Source organism: Petaurus breviceps, unplaced genomic scaffold (genome assembly GCF_028583685.1).
Source record: "Petaurus breviceps papuanus isolate PSGF00001 unplaced genomic scaffold, PetGlider_PUasm1.0 188, whole genome shotgun sequence".
In the NCBI taxonomy this organism is placed as follows: Eukaryota; Metazoa; Chordata; class Mammalia; order Diprotodontia; family Petauridae; genus Petaurus; species Petaurus breviceps.
The window spans coordinates 5,074,298-5,100,795 of record NW_027185804.1 but is presented as its reverse complement, the minus strand read 5'-3'; the positions used below and the strand labels follow the sequence as shown (position 1 = coordinate 5,100,795).

The following is a 26,498-nucleotide window of genomic DNA, read 5'->3' as shown; positions in this document are numbered from 1 at the left end:
TAGTTAGAAGCACCCACTTTTGAAAAGGGACAGGGTCAAAGTAGAGAATAGATCAAGTAGGGGATGGGATAGGATGGAGGGAAATATAGTCAGTCTTTTATAATATATCTACTATGGGAAATGTTTTGTGTAGCTACACATGTACAACCTATATTGAATTGTCTATCTTCCCAGTAAGGGTGGGTGCCGAGGGAGGAAGGGAAAGAATCTGGAATTCAGAGTTTTAAAATCAAATGTTTAACATATATTACATGCAACTGGGAAATAAGATATACAGGCACTGGGGTATAGAGATCTATCTTGCCCTACTGGAAATTCTTCACCTCTTCTTCCTTTTTTTCTTCTCTCAAAACAGACAACCCCTCAGGCTCAATCTTCTCCCCCTTGACAGTTCTCACCTATTATCTCTGTGCAGATCACTCTCAAATCTAAATCTCTAGCCCTAATTTTTCTCCTGTACCTCAGACATTAATTCCAGGGCATGTCTAACTGGATATCCTGCCAGTACCTCAAATTCAATACATCTAAAATTCAACTCATTATATTTCCCAGACTAGTTTTCTTCTTGACAGTCTGGTTTTTGTCCATAGTACTATCTTCCACGTCACCAAAATGCCACCTTTGACTCTTCCATTTATCAGTCACTACCAGTTAGTCACCAGATCCTGTGAATTTAATCTCCACAATGTCTTGTATGTCTCTGTCTTTCCATTTCAACTGCCTCCACCCTAGATCAGGCTTTCACTATCTCCCACCTGACCTATTGCAGTGATCTCCTAACTGGTTTCTTATCTCCTATTTCTCACCTATTCAATCCATCCTACATAAAAAGTGGCTTGATGCACATCAGGTTACTTCCCATTGCCTACCAAGTTCCTTAGGCTGACAGTCATAGCCTTCTACAAAGTTTCAACTCACTTTTCCAACTTTTATTATGTTGCTCTCCAACATGTACCAGCCAATTGTAACAATGCACCATGCCACAAACATTTCTAGCATTTTTCATTCATCTTCCTTTACTCATGTTGTCTAGGCTTTCTATGTCCTCCAGTCTCTCTGTATTCTTTGAAATCCCAGCTGTTGTACAGGGGCCAGACCAACTCCTCTAGGGAGCTTTTGTCATCTTCCTGCTAGAGAGTGATCTTCCTCTCTTTTGACAAACCCTAGTACTTCATTTATAAATTTACCACATTTCTTATCTTTGTATGCACACACTCACTCAAGCACAGATGCACACACCCATAGTTTTCCTTTAAGCATGTTGGTTGAATTTGTGATGATGATGACACGTGCAAGTTGAAACACCTTGTAAGTTGTTGTAAATATGGGACTGAAATTCCGGAAGGTCAGGCCAGACATATGAAATTGGATAGCCCCAGTGTAAAGGCATAGTTGAAATAAATTCTCTGAGCACAGAGCAAAAAGGAGGACTGAAAAGAGAACCTTAGAAACATTTACTTTCAAGACAGGAGGAGGAAAGGAAAAGAATGCAAAGATGATAGAGAAGGAATGATCAGAGAGGAAAAAGGAAAACCAGGAGAGAGCAATGCCATGGAAGCTAAAAGAAGCTAGAACTTCCAGAAAGGGGACAGAGAAGGAAATCAGTAGGATCGAATTCTGAAAAAGGCCAACGATGATGAAGATGTAGAAAAACCCTTTGGATGTGGCAGTAAGATTGTCCTTAGGAGGTCAGATTCTAGGAATAAAAGGGAGGAAGTGGAGATCCTATGGAAGCAGCAGGTATAGTCCATTCACTAAGAGAAGAGAGAGTGTAGAAGGAAAGAAAGAAAAGGGTGGTAATTAATGACTTTGAGGAAAGTCCTACCCTTTGTTTTGTTGTATATTTTTGTCCAAAACTATGATTTTCATCATTAGATGGTATGGGTAGTAAGCTAAATGAAGGGAAACCAAAATAAGACTCATCTACGATGTTCGCGAAAAGAATATTTAGATTACATTATGTCTGAGAGAGAATTTAACCATTTTACCTTCTTCATTCAAAGCACTTTTTGGTTATTCCTTCCCTCTCCTGGACAAGAGAGATAACCATAATTTTATCTAAATTGGAGCAAAATTGATGATCTTCATGTGTAGAGCTGTCCCTTGGCAACTTTAGGAAAAAGAATTTATTTTCAGCACCCTCCATCTCTTCTTTCAGAGCTCCTCTTTCTCTTCCTGGCTCCTCCTTCCTCCTTAGCCCTTACATATGCACTCAGATATCTGGTACTCAACCAGGTTGCTCCAAAATTGAGAAATCACCCAAGCTCTCCCTCCCAATTCCTATGCTTTAACCTTCATATTTATCTTGCCATCCTACTCATCATGTAGGCTTGTCTGTCAGTCTCTGGTATCTTCAAGCCCCAGCTCTCTAGGCAAGTTAGGGTCCTCCAGTACCTACCTCCCCAACAAACTAGAGTGTGAATAACAAATAACAGAGTCATGGGCTATCCTCAGAGGAAATTTAACAGAGAACTCATGGACATATGGGGCCTATTCCAAAAGAATTACAGTCATTGTGGCAAGCCAAAGATGAGCAGGCATGTTGGGTAGATCGAGGTTTAGGTGCAGGAAGGCATTCCCCTCCTACTGTTCCCTGCTTAGCAGTGACACGAGCAAAGACTTACATGAACAGATACAAAGTGAAGTGAACAGAACCAGGAAAACGTCCTACACAGTAGCAGCAATGAAGAACTGTGAATGACTTAGCTATTCTCAGCAGTACAACTATCCAGGACAATTCCAAAGGACTAATGATAAAATAAATGTCCACCTCCAGAGAAAGAACTGATATTGTTTGAATATAGACTGAAGCATGCTATTTTTCACTTTCTTTTATTTGTTTTGTTTTATTCAAGTCTTGTACAGAATGACTAATAACCTATATCTGATTGCTTAGCATCTCAGGGAGGGGAGAGGGAAGGGAGAGAGGGATAGAATTTAGAAATCAAAACTTTTTTTTTAATGTTAAGGGGAAGCTAGGTGGCACAATGAATAGAGTACCGACCCTGGAGTCAGGAGGACCTGAGTTCAAATCCAGCCTCAGACACTTGACACGCTTACTAGCCATGTGACCTTGGGCAAGTCACTTAACCCCAATTGCCCTGCCCTCCCCCCTCCAAAAATAAATGTTTAAAAATGGTTTTAACATGTACATAGGGGGAAAATAAAATATATATTACATATATTTTAATGATACCAGCCTTCTTCTTGGGGTCTCTCCCCCTTATTAGAATATGCACATGGTTTTAAAAATGTGGACAGTCCTTGCTAGTACTGCCAAGAAAAAGTGATGAAGGCTTCTGAAATGTTGGATGGAACTCTGTGGAAGATTTATGGGAGGACCCATTCAAAAGTAACACTGGATGAGCAGGCACTGAAGAATTGTAATCTCCAGATCAATGAGATCACAGATCAGTTTCAGGTTTTTTAAATGTCTTTTAAATGTCTCCATGGCTCTGACCATGGCCCAGATATATTCACTATGAAATCTACCTACTGAGCTCAGGTTGTGAGTTTATTACGAGGGCTTTGAGTCAATTGCCTTAGTATAATCAATGTTCCCATTTGATTACATAATAATTATCATTATCACTTTGAAACATTTTCAGCAGTACTTAGCTAAAGTGATGGAAACATTTTAAAAAGCACACTCATTCAGCATGTGCAAGACAGTCTTCTTAAGTGCAAAGATCATCTCAGACTAGACTGCCTTGCTTTGAAATTCTAGCTTTACCACTTACCAAGGAGTTCTGTGTGGTCAAATTCCCTCACAACCTTATTACTTAGAAACTTTTAAAAGCAGACAAAAGCAGACTGCTTTTAAAAGCAGTGCTAGGCATTTTGTCTTGATTTTACTGAAACTACAAAGTTTACAGGCACTCCTGGGGTTGCATCATCCAAATGACTCAGCTGTGTTCATGGCGCAATAACACGTTACATCCCAGGTTTTCATGAAGTCTCTGTGTCCACAGTTGCCAAGCAGAACTCTCTTTAAACGTGGTCTCATTTCTGTCCATCACTCAGCTCCACAGGTTACTGCTGCTGGCCGTGGTTGTAGCTGAAGTGCTGGAGAGCGGCTCCTCTGTCCTGGTCTGTTTGGAAGATGGCTGGGATATCACCACTCAGGTAAACGCTCACATGAATTTTGTCATGTTTTTAACTTGTTTTTAGTTTATTTATTTTTCGTTTTCAACATTCACTTCCATAAGTTTTCAATTTTCTCCCCCTCCTTCACCTCCACCTCCCCAAGACGGCATGCACTCTGATATAGGTTCTACATATACATTCCTATTAAACATATCTTCACATTAGTTATGTTGTATAGAAGAATTATAATGAATGAGAGTGACCATAAGAAAGAAAAATATAAAACAAAACAAAAAAAAAATAAAATAGGCTGCTTAGATCTGCATTCAGACTCCTTATTTCTTTTTCTGTACGTGGATGGCATTTGCCATCATGAGTCTTTTGGAATTGTTTTAGGACCTTGCATTGCTGAGAAGAGCTAAGTCTATCAGATTCAGTCATTGCACACTGTGGCTGTTGCTATGTACAGTGTTCTCCTGTTTCTACTTACTTCACTCAGCATCGGTTCATATAAGTCTTTCCAGGTTTTTCTGAAGTCCTCCTGTTCATCATTTCTTATAACACAGTGGTATTCCATTACATTCATATACCACAATTTGTTCAGGCATTCCCCAATTGATGGGCATCCCTTCAATTTCCAGTTCTTGGCCACCACAGAAAGAACTGTTATAAATATTTTTGTACATGTGGGTCCTTTCCCCATTTTTATGATCTCTTTGGGATACAGCCCTAGAACTGGTATTGCTGGAACAAAGGGTATTCATAGTTTTATAGCCCTTTGGGCATAGTTCCAAATTGCTCTCCAAAATGGTTGAATCAGTTCACAACTCCACCAACAATGAATTAGTGTTTCATTTTTCCCACATCTCCAACATTTATCATTTACTTGTTCTGTCATGTTAACCAATCTAATAGGTGTGATGTGGTACTTCAGAGTTGTTTTGATTTGCATTTCTCTAATTGATAGTGATTTAGAGCATTTTTTCATATGACTATAGAAAGCTTTGATTTCTTTCTCTGAAAACTGCCTGTTCATATCCTTTGACCATCTATAAATTGAGGAATGACTTGTATTCTTGTAAATTTGACTCCATTTTCTATATATTTTAGAAATGAGGCCTTTATCAGAGACTCTCGTTGTAAAAATTCTTTCCCAGTTTTCTGCTTCCCTCCTAATCTTGGTTGCATTGGCTTTGTTTGTGCAAAAACTTTTCAATTTAATGTAATCAAAATTATCCATTTTGCATTTCATAATGTTCTCTATCTCTTGTTTGGTTATAAATTCCTCCATTCTCCATAAATCTGACAGGTAAACTATTCCTTGCTTCCCTAATTTGTTTATAGTATCAGCCTTTATATCTAAATTGTGTACCTTTTTGGAACTTATTTTGGTATATGGTATCAGGTGTTGGTCTATGCCCAGTTTCTGCCATACTATTTTCCAGTTTTCCCAGCAGTTTTTGTCAAATAGTGAGTTTTCATCCCAGAAGCTGGGGTGTTTGGGTTTATCAAACAGTAGATTACTATAATCATTGACTGCTGTGTCTTGTTTACCTAACCTATTCCACTGATCTATCCCTCTATTTCTTATCCAGTGCAATTTATAATATAATTTAAGATCTGGTATGACTAGGCCACCTTCCCTAGGATTTCTTTTCATTAATTCCTTTGATATTCTGGACATTTGTTCTTCCAGATGAATTTTGATATTATTTTTTCTAGCTCTATAAAATATTTTTTGGTAGTTTGATTGGTATGGCCTGAATAAGTAAATTAATTTAGATAGAATTGTCATTTTTATTATATTAGCTTGGCCTACCCGTGACATATTTGAAACTTTTGTATTTAGTTTATTGCAAAGTTCAGCAAATAAATCTTGTCATCAGATGAGCACTGTTTTTGTCAAATGAAGAAATTCTGTTTTGAATGTGTCTTCCATCCAAATATTCTGGCTGTGGAATTTCAGCACATAGCAGGCATTTGCTCAGCACAGTTGGGCAAAATACCAACACTTGCAGATATGTTGAATTGACAAAGGAATGAATATCAACCTTCATTTGGGCTTACTCTGATACACTTGGGCAGAGATCTGGATCATTTCTCTCCATTTCTTAGCAATGAGAATTCTCCTTATTTTTCCTGAAATGGTCAAGAAAATAGAGAGAAAAGACCATCATTTTTGGTGGAACAAGGAGAGTACGAGGGAGTTGCATATGGACTTTTCATATTGATTCATTGATTGATTAATAGAATAGAAGCACTAGGATTAAAGGAAGAGATTATGGGTTCTGCCACATGATAATAAGCAAGTAACAATCCATCTGAGCCTCAGTTTCCTCCTCTGTAAAACTGGGATAATCGTAATTATCAAACTATTTCCCTTATAATACAAATTCACAAGTACAGGATTGGGAAGATATGGTTAGACAGCAGTGAATCACCACAAAAAGCTGGAGATTTTATTGACCTTAAGTGGAGCACAAAACCTAGGAGGTTGTGCTCTGGTCAGACCACCACAGAGTGATGTTCTCTTCACTTCACAGGAAGGACATTGGCCAACAGGAAAGTGTCCTGGGGCGGGTAATGAGAATAGAGGGGCAATGGAGCCCTTTCCATTCAATTTAACTGGCATTAAGTACATCCAAGACACCATGCTAAATGCTTTGAATAGAAAGACACAAAGAGGAAGGGGAAGGGAAGGAATATAACATGTACATAAGTATAGTAGAAAAAAAACGAGAAAGAAAAAGCAGTGACATCTGGGAGGAATCAGGGAAGGCTTCACAGAGGAGACAGGGCCTGATGAAAAGAAGAGGCAGAGATGAAGGCAGATGTTCCAGGCATGGGGGAATAATCCATGCACAGAGGTGAGAGCTGCACGATCTTAGCCAGAACCTCATGACTATAAAGGGGGTTGGCATGAAAGAGAGGTTGGAGCTGGGTTATGAAGGGCTTAGTGCCCAGCTGGAGGTTTGTATTCAGGAAGCTACAGATGGTTTTTGAGCAGGAGAGTAACCTGTTCAGGCCCATGCCTTAAGAAGGCCTGTGTAGCAACAGAGCAGAGGGTGGAGTGGAGTGGAGTGGAAGAGACTGGAAGCTGGGACACCTAATAGGAGGCAATCATCATAGTGCCAGGAGAGGTGATGAGGGCCTGTACTAGGGGAATGGCTGTATACGTGATGGAAGGGATGGGGAGACAGAATTGATGAGGCTTAGCAGCAGATAGGACATGGGAAGTGATAAAATGAGGTGACTGGGAAGATGGCAGTGCCCTCAGCAGAAACACGGAAATTGGAAGTAGAGAAGGGTTGTGGGAGAAGATAATGAGTTCAAGGTGCCTGTGGGCCATCCAAGGAAAGATTTCCAACAGTCAGTTGTTGTTGTAGGACTGATGTTCAGAAGAGTCTGGCAGGCAGCTTGGTAAGTCCTCTGTAGAAAGGAGACTTGAACAGTGGGAGCTGATGAGCTTTCTGATAGAGGGGGAGAGAGGAGAGAAGAGAGCCCAGGACAGAGCCCTGAGAAGTACTCACACTAAGGGACCAGAAATCAAATGGCAGGCCCATCAAAGGAAGCAAACAGGTTGGAGAACCAGAAGAGACAATAGCATGTTAGAAAAGAGGATGGACAAGATAGCTGCCTTCATGTATTTGAAGGATTTATAGGTTCATACATTTAGAGCTAGAAGTTACAGTCATCTGGTCCAACTCCCTCATTTTATTGTTAAGGAAACTGAGACATAAAGTCATAAAGAGGGTAAGGGACCTGCCCAAACTCATAATGAGTGGAAGAATCAGGATTTCAATTCAGATCCACTGACTCCAACTCCAGTCCTCTTTCCACTGCAATATGCTGGTTATCACAGCTCAGTGAAATTCTTTTAGTCATAAATTCCTTCTTTAAACATGGATCTTCTCTTCACATTTGGGGCAGGAAAAGGAGACATGGGTGGAAATTACAAGGAGGTGGAACACTTCCCAACTTTAGAGCTATTCAAAAATAAATAGGATGCTTTAGGAGATAGTGGAGTCCATTTACCTGAGGTCTTCCAATAAATGCTAGATTGACTTGTTAGCTAACCTCTGGTAACACTGATAATCTTACCCTAAGCAAGTATATTATAGGCTAGCTTATCCAACCATGGTTCAAATTCTGTGTTTCCTGAAAGAGAACACTGTGGTCCAGTTTGATCTTGAGTTTTTACAACTTTCTAGAAAAATTCATGAATGAAATTGTTGGCAACCAACTTGATCTGCTGGTGGCAGTGCTTTCACAGCTTGTTTGTCTTCCTTTATAACTCCCTCCTGTCATGGGGGCTTGTCGCAGAGCTCAGGAGCCTTTTTCAGGACTGCTGCTGACGCCCTGTCCTCCCTGTCTGTGTCCTAGGTGGCATCCCTCGCCCAGCTGCTCAGCGACCCATTCTACCGGACTCTGGCAGGCTTCCGGATGCTGGTGGAGAAAGAGTGGCTCTCCTTTGGCCATAAATTCAGTCAGAGGAGCAACTTGACCTTCAACTGCCAGGGCAGTGGCTTTGCTCCCATCTTCTTACAGTTCTTGGACTGTGTGCACCAGGTACCCATGATGTAGCTGGGTCTGTATGGTCTTCACGGGGAGGGAGAGGAAGGAGAAGGGAAGGAGGCTTTGTGAAGCATTTGCTCTGTGCAAAGCCCTTTACAAATGCTGTCTCATTTGGTCCTCATAAGAGTCCTGTAATATAGGGGCTGTCATTATCCCCACTTTATAGCTGAGGAAAACAAGGGAGCTAGCATTAGTGACTTGCCCAGGGTCATACAGCTAGTAAATATTGAAAGCTGGATTTGAACTCAGGTCTTCCTGGCTCTAGGCCCAGTGCTTTATCCATTGTACCAAGTGACTGCCTCAGTTTAGTAGCTTATTAAAGTTATTGAACTTCTTGAAGAAATTGACAAACTGATACTGACTAGTTGTAATTATTATTAAGATGAGCAAGATTCTCTAGTATGCATTGATCTTCAATGTCTCCATCAGTAAGAAAAATGAAAATGTTTTCATGCCATAGATAGGAACTTGGACTTCAGAACAAGCCTAATTGGCATTGATCTGTTTGACTAGGCTCTTTTAAGAAAATGTCTATTGAGTAACTCTGATTGTGTGTTACCAGCATCTGGTGGAGTTGGTCACCCCCCCCCAAAAAAAAAAAAAAGTCTTTGTCAGCAAAAGGAACATCCATTTTCCATCAAAGGAAATCCCAGTCTTCCTGCAAATTGCATTTTTTGCCAACAGATCAAGATCAAACACGCCTTCCACAAAAGTATCCTTTCTATGCCCCCAGGAAAACAATGCACATCTTAATCCAATGCAGACAATAGTGTCTTACAGTGGAAAGAGCCCTGGACTAGGATTCGGGAGACCTGAGTTCAAAGACAGGCCCAGGCACTAGCTGGCTGTGTGAACTTGGGCAAATCATCTCCCCTTGTCTATAAAATAAGTGTTGGGTGACTTTATCGACTCAAAGAGGTTAGGACTGAAAGGGACTTTGAAGCTCGTTTTACAGATGAGGAAATTGAGGAGAGGAGATGGGTCTAGGCCGAGGTGACAGAGGGCAGAGCTGACAGCTGGGATTCAAACCTCTGTCTTCTGATTCCCAATCCAGTGTTCTTTGCACTATCCTGCTAGAGAGCTGTTTCTTGAGACTGAATTCGGGTACTACTGCACATGTAAAGAAAAGATCTATTTGAGGAAGAACGTGAGACTGCAAAATTCTGGAGAGCTCAACAGTGGGAAATGGCCCAGATGCCAAGCCTGACTGAATAAAATATGTGAGGCCATGATGCAAAAGTCATTGTCATCACATATTGCAACATGTTTGTCTCCCAAGTAGATTAATCATTTTTTAGAACCTCGAATGCCTTTTTAAAATGTTGTTATCAAAAAGTGGGGGGAGGGGGGAATATGTGACCAGTGCATTTAAAGGTAATCTACATCCCAAGCATATCAAGGGATAAAACAATATATAAAACAAGTAAACAGTGTATAAATTAGAATGAACTAATCATTACACAGTATGATATATAATAGCTTCTGCAATCCCGGAGCCATGGAAAGCAATCAGTACTAGGATTTGGGTTTTGGAGACAGATCTGGCTCAACCCCCTTATAATACAGACAAGGGAACCAAGACTGAGAAGAAAGGTGACCTGCCCCCAAGGTCTTACATCGCAGACATTTGATCTGTTCTTCTGGCCCCTCTGCTGTGCTCCCTCTTTACATGTTTTGTCTTTGTCATTTCAGTACTTCAGCACTAATACACTAATCGATGGAGGTACTTCCTTTCACAGTGTAACTCATAACTCGTCCACACCGTGTCACCTCGTCTTTTTCTTGTCCACATCCTCCCATACATCACTGACATAGGGGCCCACCTAGTTTAGCGTTCATCTTCTAGGTCTCTTTATGATCGTGTGAATACCAATGTCCTTTTCTTGTTCTATAGCTAGGTCACATCCTTGTTTGCCAGAGATCTCTGTTGATATTGCTTTATTCCACTTCTTACACATAATTGGTCATTTTAAATTTGCTACAGATCATTTATATTCACCATACACCTCTCTCAGGGAACTTAAAATTTTGATTTGTTGGAAATGGTGATTTTCTCTTATTCCCAGCTATGTAGGATCACAAGAAGAACATTGGTATTGAAAAGAAGGGTATTTCAGAGAAAAGCTCTATCAGGTCTGCTGTCTTCCTGCTTTTTAATTCTGGGAATATTTTCAGTGTCTACCCAAAATATATGTGGTGATAGACAAGTTCAGTGAGCTCTCTATCCAGGTTGATGGGATGATAGGTGTTCTTCTTCTGCTTGGTTGTTCTTGCATACATTGTTACAATTTTTGTGAGTATATGCAAATTTAATTTTTAATGGTTTATCATACACTTAAATGTTAAGTCAGCAAGCATCTATTAAGATATTACTTTGTGCCCAAGCACTGTGTTAAATGCTAGGAATACAAAAAAGACAAAAAAAAGCAGGCCCTACCCAAGGGGCTTACATTCTGGTGGGGAAATACAGTACATGAAAGGAAGCTGAAAGGTGGAAGGGCGAGAGGGAGGATGGTAGAGAAAATCCAGGAGAAGAGCCTGAGAGGAATGAAGTGACGGACATGACTGACCTAGTCACTTTGTTTCAAGTGGAGGTTCTTGGAGGAATCAATCAATCAGAGGAAGGTGTGGCATAATCTTCCAGGGTGAGAAGGCTGCTGTTACCTGGTGGCAAAAGTCATGAGATTCAATATAAAACAGCAGCAGGACCGATGTAACTTGTTACAATTAAATGCCTTTCTTTGTTCTAATTCCTTTGATTCAATAACCTAATCCAATACTTGTTTCACAGAAGAGGAAACAGAACAGGGAATTCACAAGGCCCACAAGAGGCATGACTTTGATTCAAGCCCTAAAGTCCTCGGCTCTTTCCACTCTCAGAACCCCCCTAGTTTTTGCACCTCCCCCACTAACACTCGAGCAGGGCCCTTTACTAGCCTGCTGGTCTCACCTTCCTCTGAGGCAGTCACAGTCTGTGCTCTTTGGGTTCTGCTTTCCTCATTTTGCAGTATTTCTTAAAGGGTTTTCCTATGTTCATTACATTGATCCATCTTAAATTGCATTGTATTACTACCTCAGTTTATTTAATTCCCCTCTCATTACATGTTAAGTTTGCTATAATTACATAGAATACCATAAAACTATGTGAACAGATAGCTTTTTTCAGTTTTTGATAATACCCTCAGTGTATAGTCCCCAAAATAGCATTATTGGATCAAATGTAACTTTTACTGCGTACTGCCAGATTACTTTCCCAAAAGATCCTGTTATTGGCAGTGAAGGAGTGTGTGTATGCCTGTTTGTCCCTTACTTGCCAACACTGAATTTTATTGCTTTTAATTCTCCCCCTCAGTTGGAAGGGTACAGAATGGTACTGATAATTGGTTTAATTTGTTGCTCTTTGATTATTAGCAAGGTTGAACATCTTCTCAAATGAATATTGACAATTTCTGTTTCCTTTTTTTGGAAATTGTATTTTTTGACTATCCATTGTAAATTGGGAGAAAACTTCATAAATTTGTAATTGTTCTTTATATATTATCACTCAATATTTAGAAAGCTAAAAGAATAGGAATATAGGAATTTTCCCCAAACACAGTAAAAAGTATCTACCTTAAACTAAGAGCCAATATAATAGAGAATTATTTAAAATTCCAAACATTCCCATCCAAATCAGATAAAAAAGCAAAGTTTACTGACTTTCTCCACTTTTATTTTACTGAATACTAAGAATTCTAGCAGTTTCAATAAAACACACTCAAAAAAATAATTTAAGTGATTAACATCAAAAATGAAATCAAGATAGCATTATTTTTAGGTGACATGCTAAAATGTCTAGAATATCTTGCAGTGTGAATCAAAAAATTAATTGAAACGGTGAGTTTAGCAAGGTCTTAGGATATAAGATTAGCCCACAAAAAAATCATTCACATCCTTATTTGCAATAAAGATCAAGAAAGGAAGAATACACACACATATGCATATATGTGTACACATATACTCATATGTATCATGTGTGTATCATGTATGTACAAAACAGATACAAGAAACCTGGACAAGGGAAAGTCCTCACTCCCACAGGATCAGGAAAGGATTAGCAGAGGAGGCAGAGCATTCTAGGCCTCGTGTGTGAGGAACCGTAAGAAGGTCAGTATGGCTGGCAGCACAAGGGATTGATGCCCAACTCTTGAAATAGAGGATGAGGCCAGCTTGTGAAGAGCTGTGGATTCCAGACAAACACAGGAGTTTATATTTGATCCTAAAGGTGATAGGAACCCTCTATAGAATACTCATGGCCACACTGGCACTTTAGGAACAGTCACTCTGACAACTGCATCAAGGATGTGTTTGAGGAAGGAGAAATTCAAGGCAGGGAGAATCCGTTAGGAGGCTGTTGGAATAGTTCAGGCAAGAAGTGATAAGGACCTAAGTGATGGTGGAGCTCACGTCAGTGCATAAAAGAAAAGGAGACAGGCAGAAACTGTAAGATTTGGTAACCAATTGGATGTGTGAGCCTAGGTGCCTGGGAAGACAGTAGTACCCTAGACAAAAACAGTGAAGTTTGAAAGAATGATGAGTTTTTAAAAGTTTGAGAGACATAATTTCTGGGTAATTTATCATTTTATTAATAATGCTAGCATTTTATTAATAAAAGGAATGGTCATTTGGCAGGCTCTCTTGGACCAAGGACAATCATGGTGGCAAGGCTCACAGTTTATATGCCTTTGGAAAAGTAGATGTTCCAAAGGGTGACAGTCAATTCTGATTGGTTAACAATTAATGATAGGTATACATATTCTAATGGAGGTGAGGAGGAGAGTGACATCCTGTATTTCTTGGACTAGGGGACTACCTCTACACCCAGACCACCCACAGTCTTGGGCAACCTAGACAGAGTATTAACCTCTGCTGAAATTAGCCTTAATAGAATGCTATGGGAAAGAATTCATTTTAGATTAGAAGTCAGATCTAGTTGGGTGGATACCCAGAATGAGGAGAATGTTAATCCTATTTTCCATCAGCCTGGTCCTTGAGAAGACTGGGCTTCCAACAAAGAAATAAGACAGGAAAAAAAAAGCTTGGGTTTCCCCAATTTTAATAATTGACTTAATATGAGCGAGAAATTTCTTTCAAGATAAAATAATGAGTTCTATTTTAAGCATGTTGAGTTTGTGATCCCAATGGTGATCCAGTTTAATATGTCCAATAAGAAGTTTGTTATGCATAACTGGCACTCAGGAGCAAAACTGATACTAGATATAAAGATCTGTGAATCATTAGCACTGAGATAATTAAAGCCATGTGAGCTGATGTATATAAACTATAAAACTATAATGACTGAAATAAAGGAAGACCTACATAATTGGAGGAACATTCTGTGTTTTTGAATAGATTGGTTTGCTATAGTAAAAATGACAATACTCAATAAATTAATTTATATATTTAATGCAAGACCAATAAAAATGCCAAAAGTTTTCTTTATGAAACCAAATAAAATCAATATGAAAGTTATATGGAAAAACAAGTGGGCAAGAATTTCAAAGGAATTATAGAAGTAGTCTAACTCTCCCAAACTTCAGCTATATTACAGAATGTTCACGAATCTCATTTAGGAGGTTCTGTGGTATTCTGGGCCTTGATGTAGTTAGTAAAATGTCTCATCTGCACACAGGAGTATATGGAGGGCTTCACTCTCTGTGTTGGCTCCCCCTTCTCTGTGGACATGATGCTGAGTATTCTCCATGATAGAGGCAAAGACCTCTCACTATTCACATTATGAATGCTATGGAGACAGTATGTAAAACACAAACCAGAGCTGTCCAGTCACCAAAGGTGTTTCCCACTACTGTTTCTTTTAAGTTAATATAATACTCCATAGTTACTAAGTGCTTTAAATACATTCGTTTGTGCCTCATGGCAGCCCCAAGGGGCTCAGTTTTAGTTGTTCTCACTTTTCAGTTAAGGAAACTGAGACCCAGAGAGGCCAGATGACTTGCTGTAAAGGCATAACTAAGGGTGACAGATTTGTGCTTTTTCTAGTAGACCAACCAGGCTCATTGTGGTTCTGTTGGTTATTATATTAATATCAAAAAATCCATTTTAAAAGAGTATTTTTTGGTTAGGTTATTTGACTCTGGGATGAAAGACAAGTTGTTTTTCATGTATTACATATTAATGGTTTACCAAACACAATGAAAGAATACAGAGAGCTGCCTTAAGACTTTTCAGCATCATTTCAAGTCTCATTACACTCTCTTTTGACTTAATAACTCCTCTAGCCAGAACTTCAGCTGAAGAAAGTCGTGGTAAAAGGCCTCTTTAATCAGAGCATTCAAAATGTGCTGCTGTTATGTGCTGACCATCCAAGGGCATTCTGTGGCTTTCAGAGAGTAGCTTGTTTTATGTTAGAGTGGGGCTGGTTTTCCCTGGAGAAGTGGTAGCCAAGGAGTGCCATTGGTAACAAGTGTCCTGTCTGTTCTGACTTAACTCTATGGGTGCATTCCATCATCTCCAGCAGGCTAGTCCAAGGAGGAGAATAAATGCCTTGTTGGGTTCCCTTTCCAATGAACTTCAGGGAGATGTCAAAGTCACAGGCAGACTCCAGTTGGCCTGCCTGCTGCCAGAAGTTAAACCAGTACACCAAAGGTTACTACCAAAATAATTTCTGAAAGAAACAATGACCCAAGAAAACATCCCCCTTTGACTGTTTTCTCCACCAGTTAACTATTTAAGATTCACATCCTGAAGCCTCAGAGCAGTCCATTGAAGCACTACCTGAGCTCGTCCATGAATTCAAATCAAATTACAAAGAAAACACAGGAGGTTCTTTCTGTCTCTTAAATTAGAACTGCCTCATGGCATAAAAAGCTGTTGTTGATGCCAATAGCTCCAGGTGTCAGCTGAATTACAAATGCTAAATCACTGTTTCATAATAGCAACATCTGGCAAGTTTCTCCTCCAAATGACAGTTTGGCTAAAGTGATGTCATTACAGGAAGCTTCGTTTGCTTTCAACAATGGAACTCAAGTCAAAAGGACAATCACCAAACTACCAAGAGTCAATCATTACAGTAGGTTGCTTTTCCAATTATATGCCACCAAAAAGGCCTACCTTATCAGGGAATCTGTTTTCTCTGAGTATGTCAGAGTTCCCCCTTGGAATTCTGACAGATGCTTCCAGGACAAATTTGGAGAAAGAAATAACTACAATACATTTTTGCATTTTAAACTTTAATGAAACTGACAACACCATTGTGTCTATAGATACAGTTACAAAATGCCAGCAATTTAATTAGGGCTGTTCAAAAAAAATGAGGTGGTAATCTCCTTCATTCAAGATTGGAATGCTCTGGTTGGCGTCATGAGGGGTCAGTAAAATGGGAGTGCAGATTTGGGCTCTTATGAGGCATTGCAGATGGGATGGAGCCAGTGAGTGCAAGTGGAGCATACACTAGCCTGTGTCTCGCTTCTCAGCCCTCAGACTACACAGGCACAACGAGTGCGTACTGAAGCACCTTCCTGTATTTAGTCGAGGGAGCATAGACTACAGCAGCGTCATGGCTTCCTGGGCCACAGCTGGGAGCTGAGTGGGTGAGCTTCAAGGAGCTGTCTGGTACCATTCTCCAACTGTATAGAAAGGGAATCCAAGGCCCAGCTCTGGGGAGAGACTTCCCCAAAGATGCATGCTACTAAGCATTAGAGCTGGGATTCAAACCCAGAACCTTAAACTCCATGTCTACTGCTCTTTCTGTGGGGCCATATTAACCCTCCATGTTGGATTTTCATCTGGTGTTGGGCTCTTTTCTAAAATTATCTGTGCTTGCAGTAGCATGAATATCCTCAGTGTAAGAATTCCTTTTAACTTCATGGGCTTCATTAGTTGCCCATATATCTACCATCTTGGCCTCTCACTTTAGGAAAGTATTTAATGCTACACAGCCAGAAATTATGTAAAATACGTATTTCACCAAAAGCCACTTCAGATTCCTTTCTTAAAGAATGGAGATATTCCATTTTCCTTCCATCTTAGGAGAGATCATTGAAATGCTTCAGTCTTTGAAACTCCAATTCTGACAGTTTTCTTTGAAACCACATAGAGCCATCTTTGAACTTAATGAAGCCTTGTAATTGTGAGGGCATATTAGATTTAAAACAAATGGAGAAAAAGTATTTTGTTTATAATGAGAATTTCAAAGCCTCAAGTCTGATTTCCAGTGGCTATCAGCTGTTGGCTTGTTCAAGCCAATGAAGTGTATAATATTGTATCCCAATAGTGGGAATCTGTGGCTAGCCCACCAGCTAATGTGGCAGCACCTTTTTTCCCAAAGGCAGGTAAACTTGCTCTGAGGCTGAGGTGTTGCAGAATCAGATCTAAATCGTCTGTCTTTCATACTCAGGTCTGAATGTCAAGTGTGTCTCTGGGCACTTAGAATTAGAGTCTACGTCGTATGGAGGGAAACTGTCAACCAGCATGTTGGTTGTGGATGCTAGAACACTAACACAGAAGGAAAATCTAGAAATGATGCAAATTACAGTCCTATTATGTGAGCTTCTTGCAAACTACACTGAATTGCCATGCATCAGGGTAATAGGCGTGTCATTAAATATATGTCAAGTTAGAGTGAGTTTTATGTGGTTAGAACACTAAGCTCTGTTCATGTGCACTCACTCAGGATTCATAGTTTGTTGCTCCTCAGGCATGTTCATCAGAAACTGGTCTAATCTAGAGATCATTTTGTACAATGCAGAGAGAGAGTAAGGCCCAGAGCAACTTTGTGGCAGAACTGGGACCAGAATCTTGATCTTCTAACTCCCAAATCAAGGGCTTTTTTTCATCAGTTTACTAACTTAGTAGCAGGGAATTATGGCCCTGTTTCTTGAGGCAAGTTTTCCTGTCCATGCAAATGGAGCATCTGGGGCAGCTTGGTAAGAGTGGTGGCTGACTGTCCAGGTGTGCAGTTGATTAGGGGCCTGACTGTCCTCTTATTGCCTCTTCCTGAATTCCTTGTCTTTTCTAGATAAATTAAGAGCATTTTAGCCATGATGGCTAAAAGCATGTTGAAGGAGCCTTTCTTCACTATAGGAAATTAAGGTTCAACTGTGTAAACTATGGCAAACAACATGCAGAAACAGCATACATGACTTTGAATTCCTGTTTCCTTTTGGAGTAATTAACATACTATAAAGCGCCAAGTTTACCTTGGCTTACAAAATACAATTGAATATATTTGATGCAAGACACATTTTGGAGATAATCAACTTAAAGAAAGAACAAAGTTGACGTACAAACGCCTTTTTAAAATTCCAACTGCAGTACTAATTTGAAGCAGCTTTTTAATAGAGTAAAATTATGATCAGAACGTTATTCATCCAGCCAAAGATGTCCTACTTGCCAACAAAAATATTTTTTGGCATAGGCAGAATGAAGTTGAAGTTGTATTGTGCTTGCTCTTTCCCCCTCCCTCCCTCCCCCCCTCTCTCTTTCTCCCTCCCTCCCTCTCTCCTTCTCCTTTCTCTCCCTCTTTTCCTCTCCTCCCCTCTCTCTCTCCTTTCCCCTCCCCTCCCTTCTCCTTTCCTCTTTCCACTCTTGGTCCTGGAAGGATTAAAGAATATATCGTAAGTCTGCAGTCAGATGGTCCATTTGAATCCTAGAAACTAAACCCATCTTCTGCTAATACCAGATTACCTTCTAAATATGTCTTCAAATATTTAATTTATGCGAATCCCCGCAAATCCCTTAGCAAAATCTCCTCATTGACTATGCTAAAATTTCTCCACCTTTCTCCAGTCCTCAGTGCCACTCCTGACCTCCTCAATGTTAACAGATAACCTAGTCTCCTCTTTTACAGAAAAAAAATTAAGGCCAACTGTGATTTGTTTCACCTTCTCCCCTCTCCACCTCATCTATCTCCTCCTTTATCTCTTTCTTCCTTTCCAAGACTAGCCCTTTTCCCATTGCCTTTGACCCTCTCCCCTCCCATCTCCTCTAGGACTTCGTTCCTCAAATTCTCCCTTTATTCTCTTTTATCTTCAATCTGTTCTTACTTGGCTTCTTCCTCTTTACACCCAGTCAAGGAATTTCCTTATCTTGAAAAAACCTACATTTGACCTTGCCAGACTGCCCTCAGAAAGTTCAGCCTTTGGAAAGACAGTTCTCCCACTGTTTGACAAACTGTTCCTGAAACTTTTATCCCTTGGCCCAGGTTCAGTCCTCACAAGCAGCACAGAATGCACCTTTGTCTCCAGGAAAGTATAGCTTGTGAGGGGAAAGATCATTGAATTTAGAAGTGAGGAGCTCCTGTTTCAAATCCCATTTTGGTCCCTAACAAGCTATGTGACCTTGGACAAGTCAGTTCTCTCGGTGCTTCAGTGTCTTTTGTAAAAGCAGGGAGTTGAAGGACTCAGAGGCTTTTCTATCTATCCTGCAAATAATCTCCTCCCAAGTGTGTTGTCTTCATTAAGATTATACAACCCCTTGTGATCAATGACTGTCTCACTTTTATGTTTGTATCTACCATGCTTGGCACATTCTAAGGGCCTAATAAATGCTTTTTCATTCAATCACTCATTCTAAAGAGGTTATCCATAAAGAGGGTTAGGGTTGCTCTGGAGACCCCAAAACACCAACTCGCCGGGTCCTGCCGAACGAATTCGACTCAAGTCTTTTCTCAGCCAAAGTAAAGTTTATTAAAAGTTCCCTTTTATTGGACACAGAGTAAGTCTGTTAGGGTCATTCTATGGCGCTCTCACAGACATGGAGACAAGATGGGGTCTTATATACAGAAGGTTGTAGAAGGAATCTAGGGGTGGTCCAGGGGAAGATTTTGGGGAGGGTCTTCAGGAGGAGTTAATGAGGTCAATGAGTGATTAAGGGTGGGAAGTTCCTGGAGGCTACCTGGAGACTACAGAAAATGGTGGGCTAGGCCAGTTCAAGGGTGGATTGATATTTTCATAGGCTCAAGGGTGGGAAGTCTAGTAACAAGGAATGCCAAACAGAGGTTTGGGCACAATGTAAGGCTTATTGTCTCCTGCAAATGCCTCATCAAATGAGATGATTTAATCAGAGTTCAAGGGGGGTTCCCAGAGCCTGTACCTCAAGGACTCAAAGAGAGCTCCAGGGGGCTCCCAGAGCCCCTACCTCATCAATTTCAAGAAAAATATTCCCGGTTTTCTGACCCCTCACCATGGTTTTCATCCTCTGTTCAATTCAAAGTTGGGTATCAAAATCTATCTTACCATATAGGGAAGTAAGAAGGGAGGGTGATAAGAGAAGCTGGGGAGAGGGGCGCTTATAGAAGGGAGGGCAGATTGAGGTGGAGGGTTGGTAGTCAGAAGCAAAACACTTTTGAGGAGGGACATATTGAGAGGAGAGAAAAGGATAAATAGGATGGAGGGAAATTTACAGTAATCATAATTGTGAATGTGGATTGAATGAGCTCACACATAAAACAGAAGCAAATAGAGTGGTTTTAAAACCTGAATCCCACAATATGTTGTTTACGAGAAACAGGTGAAGCAGAGAGACATACAAAGTAAAGGTTAGGAGCTAAAGCAGAATCTATTATGGTTCAACTGACCTTTAAAAAGCAGGGACCACAATCATGATCTCAGACAAAGCAAAAATAGATCCCAATAAAGGAGATAAGGAAGGAAACTACATCTTGCTAAAAGACAATGAAGTAATATCAATACTAAATTTATATGCATCAAGTGGTATAGCATACAGAGTTTTAAAGGAGAAGTTAAATGAGTTACAGGAGGAAATAATAAAACTATACTTGTAGGGGACGTCAACTTTCCCCTCTCAGAACTAGATAATTCTAACCACAAAATAAACAAGAAAGAAATTAAGGAGGTGAATAGAATTTTAGAAAAGTTAGATATGAAAGTCCTCTGGGAAAAATTAAATGACATAGAAAGGAATATACCTTTTTCTCAATAGTATATGACACCTACCCAAAAATTGACCATGCATTAAAGGATAGAACAATTAATAATTCCATTAAAGAGGATGACCAGCCCTAAATTCCTGGTATAAATCCCATCTGGTCATAGTATATGATTGATATATTGCTGTAATCTCCTTGCTAGTATTTTATTGAAAATTGTTGCATTGATATTCATTAGGGAGATTGGTCTATAGTTTTCCTTTTTTGTTTTCACTATTTTATTGATGTAAACATCTGGAGAAAAATTTTGTCCCTAGATATCATTCTCTCTCTCTCTCTTTCTCTCTCTGGCTTTTTGGAGGAGGGAAGGTAGGGCATTTGGGGTTAAGTGACTTGCCCAAGGTCACAAGGCTAGTTTTGTGTTGAGTGTCTGAGGCTGGATTTGAACTCATGTCCTCCTGATTCCAAGGCTGGTGCTCTATTCACGATGCCACCTAGCCACCCCTGTTACCATTCTCTTTAATGAAATTGCTGTTTCTATAATTTGTCCTTTGACCCACTCATTCTTTAAGATTAGATTGTTCAGTTTCCAATTAATTTTTAATTTGTTTCCACAACTCCTTGTTGAGTATTATTTTTATTGTATTATCATCTCAAAATGAAGCATTTATTATTTCTGCTTTTCTGCCTTTGGTTGTGGTATTTTAATGCCCTAGTCCATGGTCAATTTTTGTGTAGATATGCTTAGTATTGATATTGCTTCATTGTCCATTGTACCTTTTAACAAAATGTAGTTTCCCTGTTTATCTCTTCTAATTAGATCTATTTTTGCTTTTACTTTGTCTGAAATCGTAATTGCTACCCCTGCCTCACATAACCTCCCTCCTAGCACACCACCACCCCTTTTCTTATCTCCCTCCCCCTTATACTTCCCTGTAGGGTAAGATAGATTTCTGTATCCACTGAGGGTGGATGTTATTCCCTCTGTCAGCCAACTCTGAAGAAAATAAGGTTCAAGTGTTGCCCACCACCACCACCCCCATATTACCCTCCGCTGTAAAAACTCTTTTATGTGAGATAATTTATCCCATTCTACCTCTCCATTCCCCCTTCTCATGGTACTTCCGTCTTCCTCACCTCTTAATTTTATTTTTTTGAGTATCATTTCATCATAGTCGGCTCACATCTGTGCCCTCTGTTGTGTACTCCTTCTAATTGCCCTGATAACAATGAAGTTCTTAGTTCTTGTAACTACAAGTATCATCTTCCTATATAGGAATATAAGCAGTTCAGTCATATCAAGTCCCTTATGATCTCTCTTTCATGTTTGCCTTTTTATGTTTCTCTTGAGTCTAGTATTTGAAAGATAAATTTCCTCTGCAGCTCTGGTCCATTTTTTCCCCCTGAAGGATTATACTCAGTTTTGCTGGGTAGGTGATTCTTGATTGTAATCCTAGCATTTTTGTTGTCTGGAATATCATAGTCCAAGCCCTCTGCTCCTTTAACATGGTAGCTGCTACATCTTGTGTGATCCTGATTATGGCTCCACAGTATTTAAATTGTTTCTTTCTGTATGCTTGCAATATTTTCTCCTTAACTTGTGAGTTGTAGAATTTGGCTGTAATATTCATGGGATTTCTCATTTTGGAATTTCTTTCAGGAGATGATCAATGGATTCTTTTGATTTCTATTTTACCCCCTAGTTCTAGGATATCAGGACATATTTCCTTGATAATTTCTTGAAGTATAATGTCTAAGCTCTTTTTTTTTTCTTTTTTGGAGGGGGGAAGTAGGGCAGTTGGGGTTAAGCGACTTGCCCAAGGTTACACAGCTAGTTGTGTGTGTGTGTGTGTGTGTGTGTGTGTGTGTGTGTGTTAAGTGTCTGAGGTCAGATTTGAACTCAGGTCCTCCTGATTCCAGGGCCAGTGCTCTGTGCACCTACCTGCCCCCCCCCTTTTTTTTTAGTCATAGCTTTCAAGTAGTCCAGTAATTCTTAATTATATCTCCTTTATTTTTTAGGTCAGTTGTTCTTCTGATGAGATATTTCATATTTTCTTCCCTTTTTTTGTTCTTAGCATTTTGTTTTATTGTTTCTTGATGTCTCATGGAGTATGTGCTTCCACTTGCCCAATTCTAAGTTTTAAGGAATTATTTTCTTCAGTGAGCTTTTATACCTCTTTTTCCATTTGGCCAATTCTAGTTTCTAAGAACTTCTTTTCATTAGTGAATTTTTGTACTTTTTTTTTTTGCCTTTTGAAGGGCAGTTGGGGTTAAAGTAACTTGCCCAAGGTTACACAGTGTAGCAGCAAGCACCCCAAGCGTCCTCAGGGTTTGCAGCTACCACAGGTTCTTGGATCTGCTTTGCTAAAGGAAAGCAACTCAAAATGGGTTAACAAGCTTACTTTAATCAGTCAGACATATATCGTTTACCTTATTCAGGAGAAAAGGTCAGCACCCTGAATCTCAAAGTATACAGGCATAATTATCAAGACAGAAACATCAAGTAGACAGATTTCCAAACTGCCCAACCATTACATCCATACCCAGTCAACATCTGGGTTTCCACATTCTGGGTTTTTCAAAGCCGGGGGACTCTCAACAACGGCTTCCCAGAATTCAGATCAAATCACAGAACACTTCTCAAAGTGAGTCCCCAAAACAAAGCTACACATCAGGGCTTATATAGCCTTCTCCTGGCTCAGAGAATGTAACAACCTTATTGACCCACTGGCCAATCAAAAAGTATCTACTGAAAAACAAGCCTCCCCCACCCCAGGCTTCAGGTGCACATTAGCCTAGGGGCAGGGAAGATCTTTAAAATTTACATTCTTATTACACACGCTAATTTTTTTGTGCTAAGTGTCTGAGGCCGGAACCAAACTCAGGTCCTCCCGACTCCAGGGCCAGCGCTTTACTCACTGAGCCACCTAGCTGCCCCAATTTTTGTACATTTTTTCCATTTAGCTAATTCTGCTTTTGAAGGAGTTCTCTTCAGTGGATTTTTGCACCTCTTTTGCTATTTGACCAATTCTGTTTTTTTAAAGTGTTATTTTTTTTCAGTATTGTCTTGGGCCACCTTTATCAATCTGTTGACTCTTTTTTCATTATTTTCTTGCATTACTCTCATTTCTTTTCCCAGTTTTTCCTCTACCTCTTTTATTTGATTTTTTAAAATCCTTTTTGAGCCCTTCAAGGGCCTGCAACCAACTGATATTTTTCTTTGAGGCTTTGCTTTGATTTAACTGTCTTCTTCTAAGTTTGTGTTTTGATCTTCCCTGTCACCATAGTTACTTTCTATATCAGGTTCTTTTTCTGTTATTTGCTTATTTTTTGACTTTTAATTATATGTTAAACTTGGACTCTGTTCCTGTGGTTGAGGGAACACTATTCCAAGTTTCAGGTTTTTCATGCCACTATTTTCAGAGCTAGCTCTGGGGATCTGCAGTTTCTCAGATCTTTAAGGGTCCTCTGATCTAAGGAAAGGTGTGATCACTGCTCTGGCCTGTGCTTGACCTGAGACCAAGACCCAGAACTGCTTGTGGGCGATGCAGTCCATGTTTCCAGGCATGTCCTGTACAAGTCTGCACTCTGCTCTCACCCCAGGGAGATCGACCTTCTCTGCTGACCTTACAAGTTGCCTGCTAGTGAAAGGTTGTTCACCCCACCCTTTTGTTGGTTTTGCCACTCCAGAATTTATTCTGATATATTATTTTAACATGATTTGGAGGGTAATTTGAGAGAGCCAGGTGAATTCCTGCCTGTTCTCCAGTCTTGGTTCTGCCCCCTCTACTTATTTTAAAACCCTTCTCAAATCCTTCTGTCTTCCATGAAATCTTCCATGAATACCATACCTATCTCTCTGAGTGGTGAGAGTCAAATGTAACAGTCTCATTGGACAGCACTTCTTTACCATCCATAAAGCCTTATAGAAATGTCAGGTTCCATTATCAGCAGAATCCATTGTGATTTCCCCTCTGCTAAACCCATAGACTATCAGAACTATAGGAGGTGTTAGAAGTTTTCAATCCAACCCTGTCATTTTTCAGAGGAGAAAATTAAATCCTTACACCACTTGTTATCTGTGCACATCCATAGGTATATACGTGCCAGTCATATGACACCTGTCCCATTCCTCCTCATATTCTAGTTATTTGTTGATGTATCTTATTTCCTGTGTTAGCTCCTGAAGAGCAAACCTATTACAGTGCTTTGTACGTAGGAGATGATCAGTAAATATTTACTGAAAGATTAAGTGAATTTAGATGATTAAGTTCATCTGGACACATACTTGTGTGGAAGTAGTGTGAACATACACAAGACCATGCTGTTGCAGGCTCTCCTTTGAGGTCTTCGATAAAGTGAGGTGACAACTTTGTTTTATCACATGGATCATTCTTCTCGTTGTTTGTTCTAGGTTCACAACCAGTATCCAACAGAATTTGAATTCAATCAGTATTACCTAAAATTCCTGGCTTTCCACTACGTCTCCAATCGTTTTAAAACCTTTCTTCTGAACTCGGACCACGAGCGATTGGAGCATGGTATGTATCTGTACATAGTCCTTGCACCTCTGTCCATAGGTTTGTGTATTTTTCTCATGACAGACCAGGGGAGTTTTGTAGTGGGGCAATTTGCCTTAAAATTGGCCATGTCAGATCTGGATTTTGAACTCTATATAGTTCTTCTTCAAGGCAAATATTTTATTTTTGAGAATGGGATAAAACTATCCAAAGCTAACAACAAAGTAGAACTACTTTGCATTTCATTACATCGACTAATTTCATGAAACAATTCATCACTGTACTTCAAGCAAACTGATCTGTGATAAGAACATCCCTATGGTTCTTTACCTTGGGGAGGGAGGAAAAGACACTGTCAGAGGATGATTTTTTAATTTGATTTTTAAGAAAAGCTTCTATAATTCGTATTCTGATTCTTTGAAATTATACTTAGTGAGCTTCTTGTGGTTGATGTTATTCTGAATCTAATTGTTTTGAAAAATGTATTTTCTGTATATTAACATGTATCCAGATATTCACACTTGGGGGGCTTTTGTGGGAAGGAGTTAAAACACATGTATTGGTGGTGTTGATTTGACTTGAGCTTGAGTTTAAGCAAAGATTTCTTTCCCAGCCTTTTGGCTTTTCTGGCTTCCTTAAAGACTCAGCTGAAATCCCCCCTTCTATGTCCCTCTCAATGCTAGTGGTTCCTTCTGAGATTGCCTATGACCTATGGTCCTATACAGCTCTAATTATAACCCTTTTTATACCTTTAGAAATAATTTCATAAATAGCTGTGACCATAAGTAATCATCCCTGCCTGGTGCCCCAAATTCTGGTGGTAAGCTCTTCACTTCAAATGACAGCAATCAGTCTGTTGCTGGAGCTCTCAACAGAGCCTTCAAGGTCACCTCCATGTCACAAGTCACAGCAGGAGACAACATTAGTAGAAGAACAAACAGTGTAAATTTAGATTCGTTGTTTAATTTGCTGATGAATGCCATTTTTTAAAAAATATTTTATTTTTTCCAAATTACTTGTAAAGACAATTTCTGATACTCATTTTTTAAAATTGCATTCCAGATTCTCTCCTTCCTCCCTCCCCTCCCTGAGACAATAAGCAATTTGATATGTCATACATGTGTAGTCATGCAAAACATTTTTCCATATTAGTCATATTGTGAAAGAAGACACAGACACAGAAAAAAAAGATTCTCACCAGAAGTTGAGTGGTCCATCACAAAGTTCCCACTCATGTGTCCACCTCGAATTTTCACTGTTGCCTAAGAGAAGATCATCATGAACATAATCAGAAAGCCTCAGTTAGCATTCCCAAGTGTAGCCATTGTAATGAGGCTGATTAAAGCTGGTCATAGCACACAAGCTCCTCGCCTTTCCAAGAGGAATCTGAATGATTGTTTAACTAAACTGGCCAGCCTCCCCATTTGTTT

At 39.7% G+C, this 26,498-nt stretch overlaps 1 protein-coding gene across 2 annotated transcripts in view; it reads left to right on the top strand.

The window, feature by feature from the left end:
* The window catches only part of SBF2 (SET binding factor 2), a 526,457-nt gene that overhangs the window by 472,086 nt on the left and 27,873 nt on the right, over nucleotides 1-26,498 (top strand). For both annotated transcript variants that reach the window (XM_069091201.1, XM_069091202.1), the window contains 3 exons: nucleotides 4,024-4,125; nucleotides 8,470-8,655; nucleotides 24,963-25,089. In XM_069091201.1, coding sequence (XP_068947302.1) covers nucleotides 4,024-4,125; nucleotides 8,470-8,655; nucleotides 24,963-25,089 — 415 coding nt within the window. The remainder of the gene's footprint in view (nucleotides 1-4,023; nucleotides 4,126-8,469; nucleotides 8,656-24,962; nucleotides 25,090-26,498) is intronic.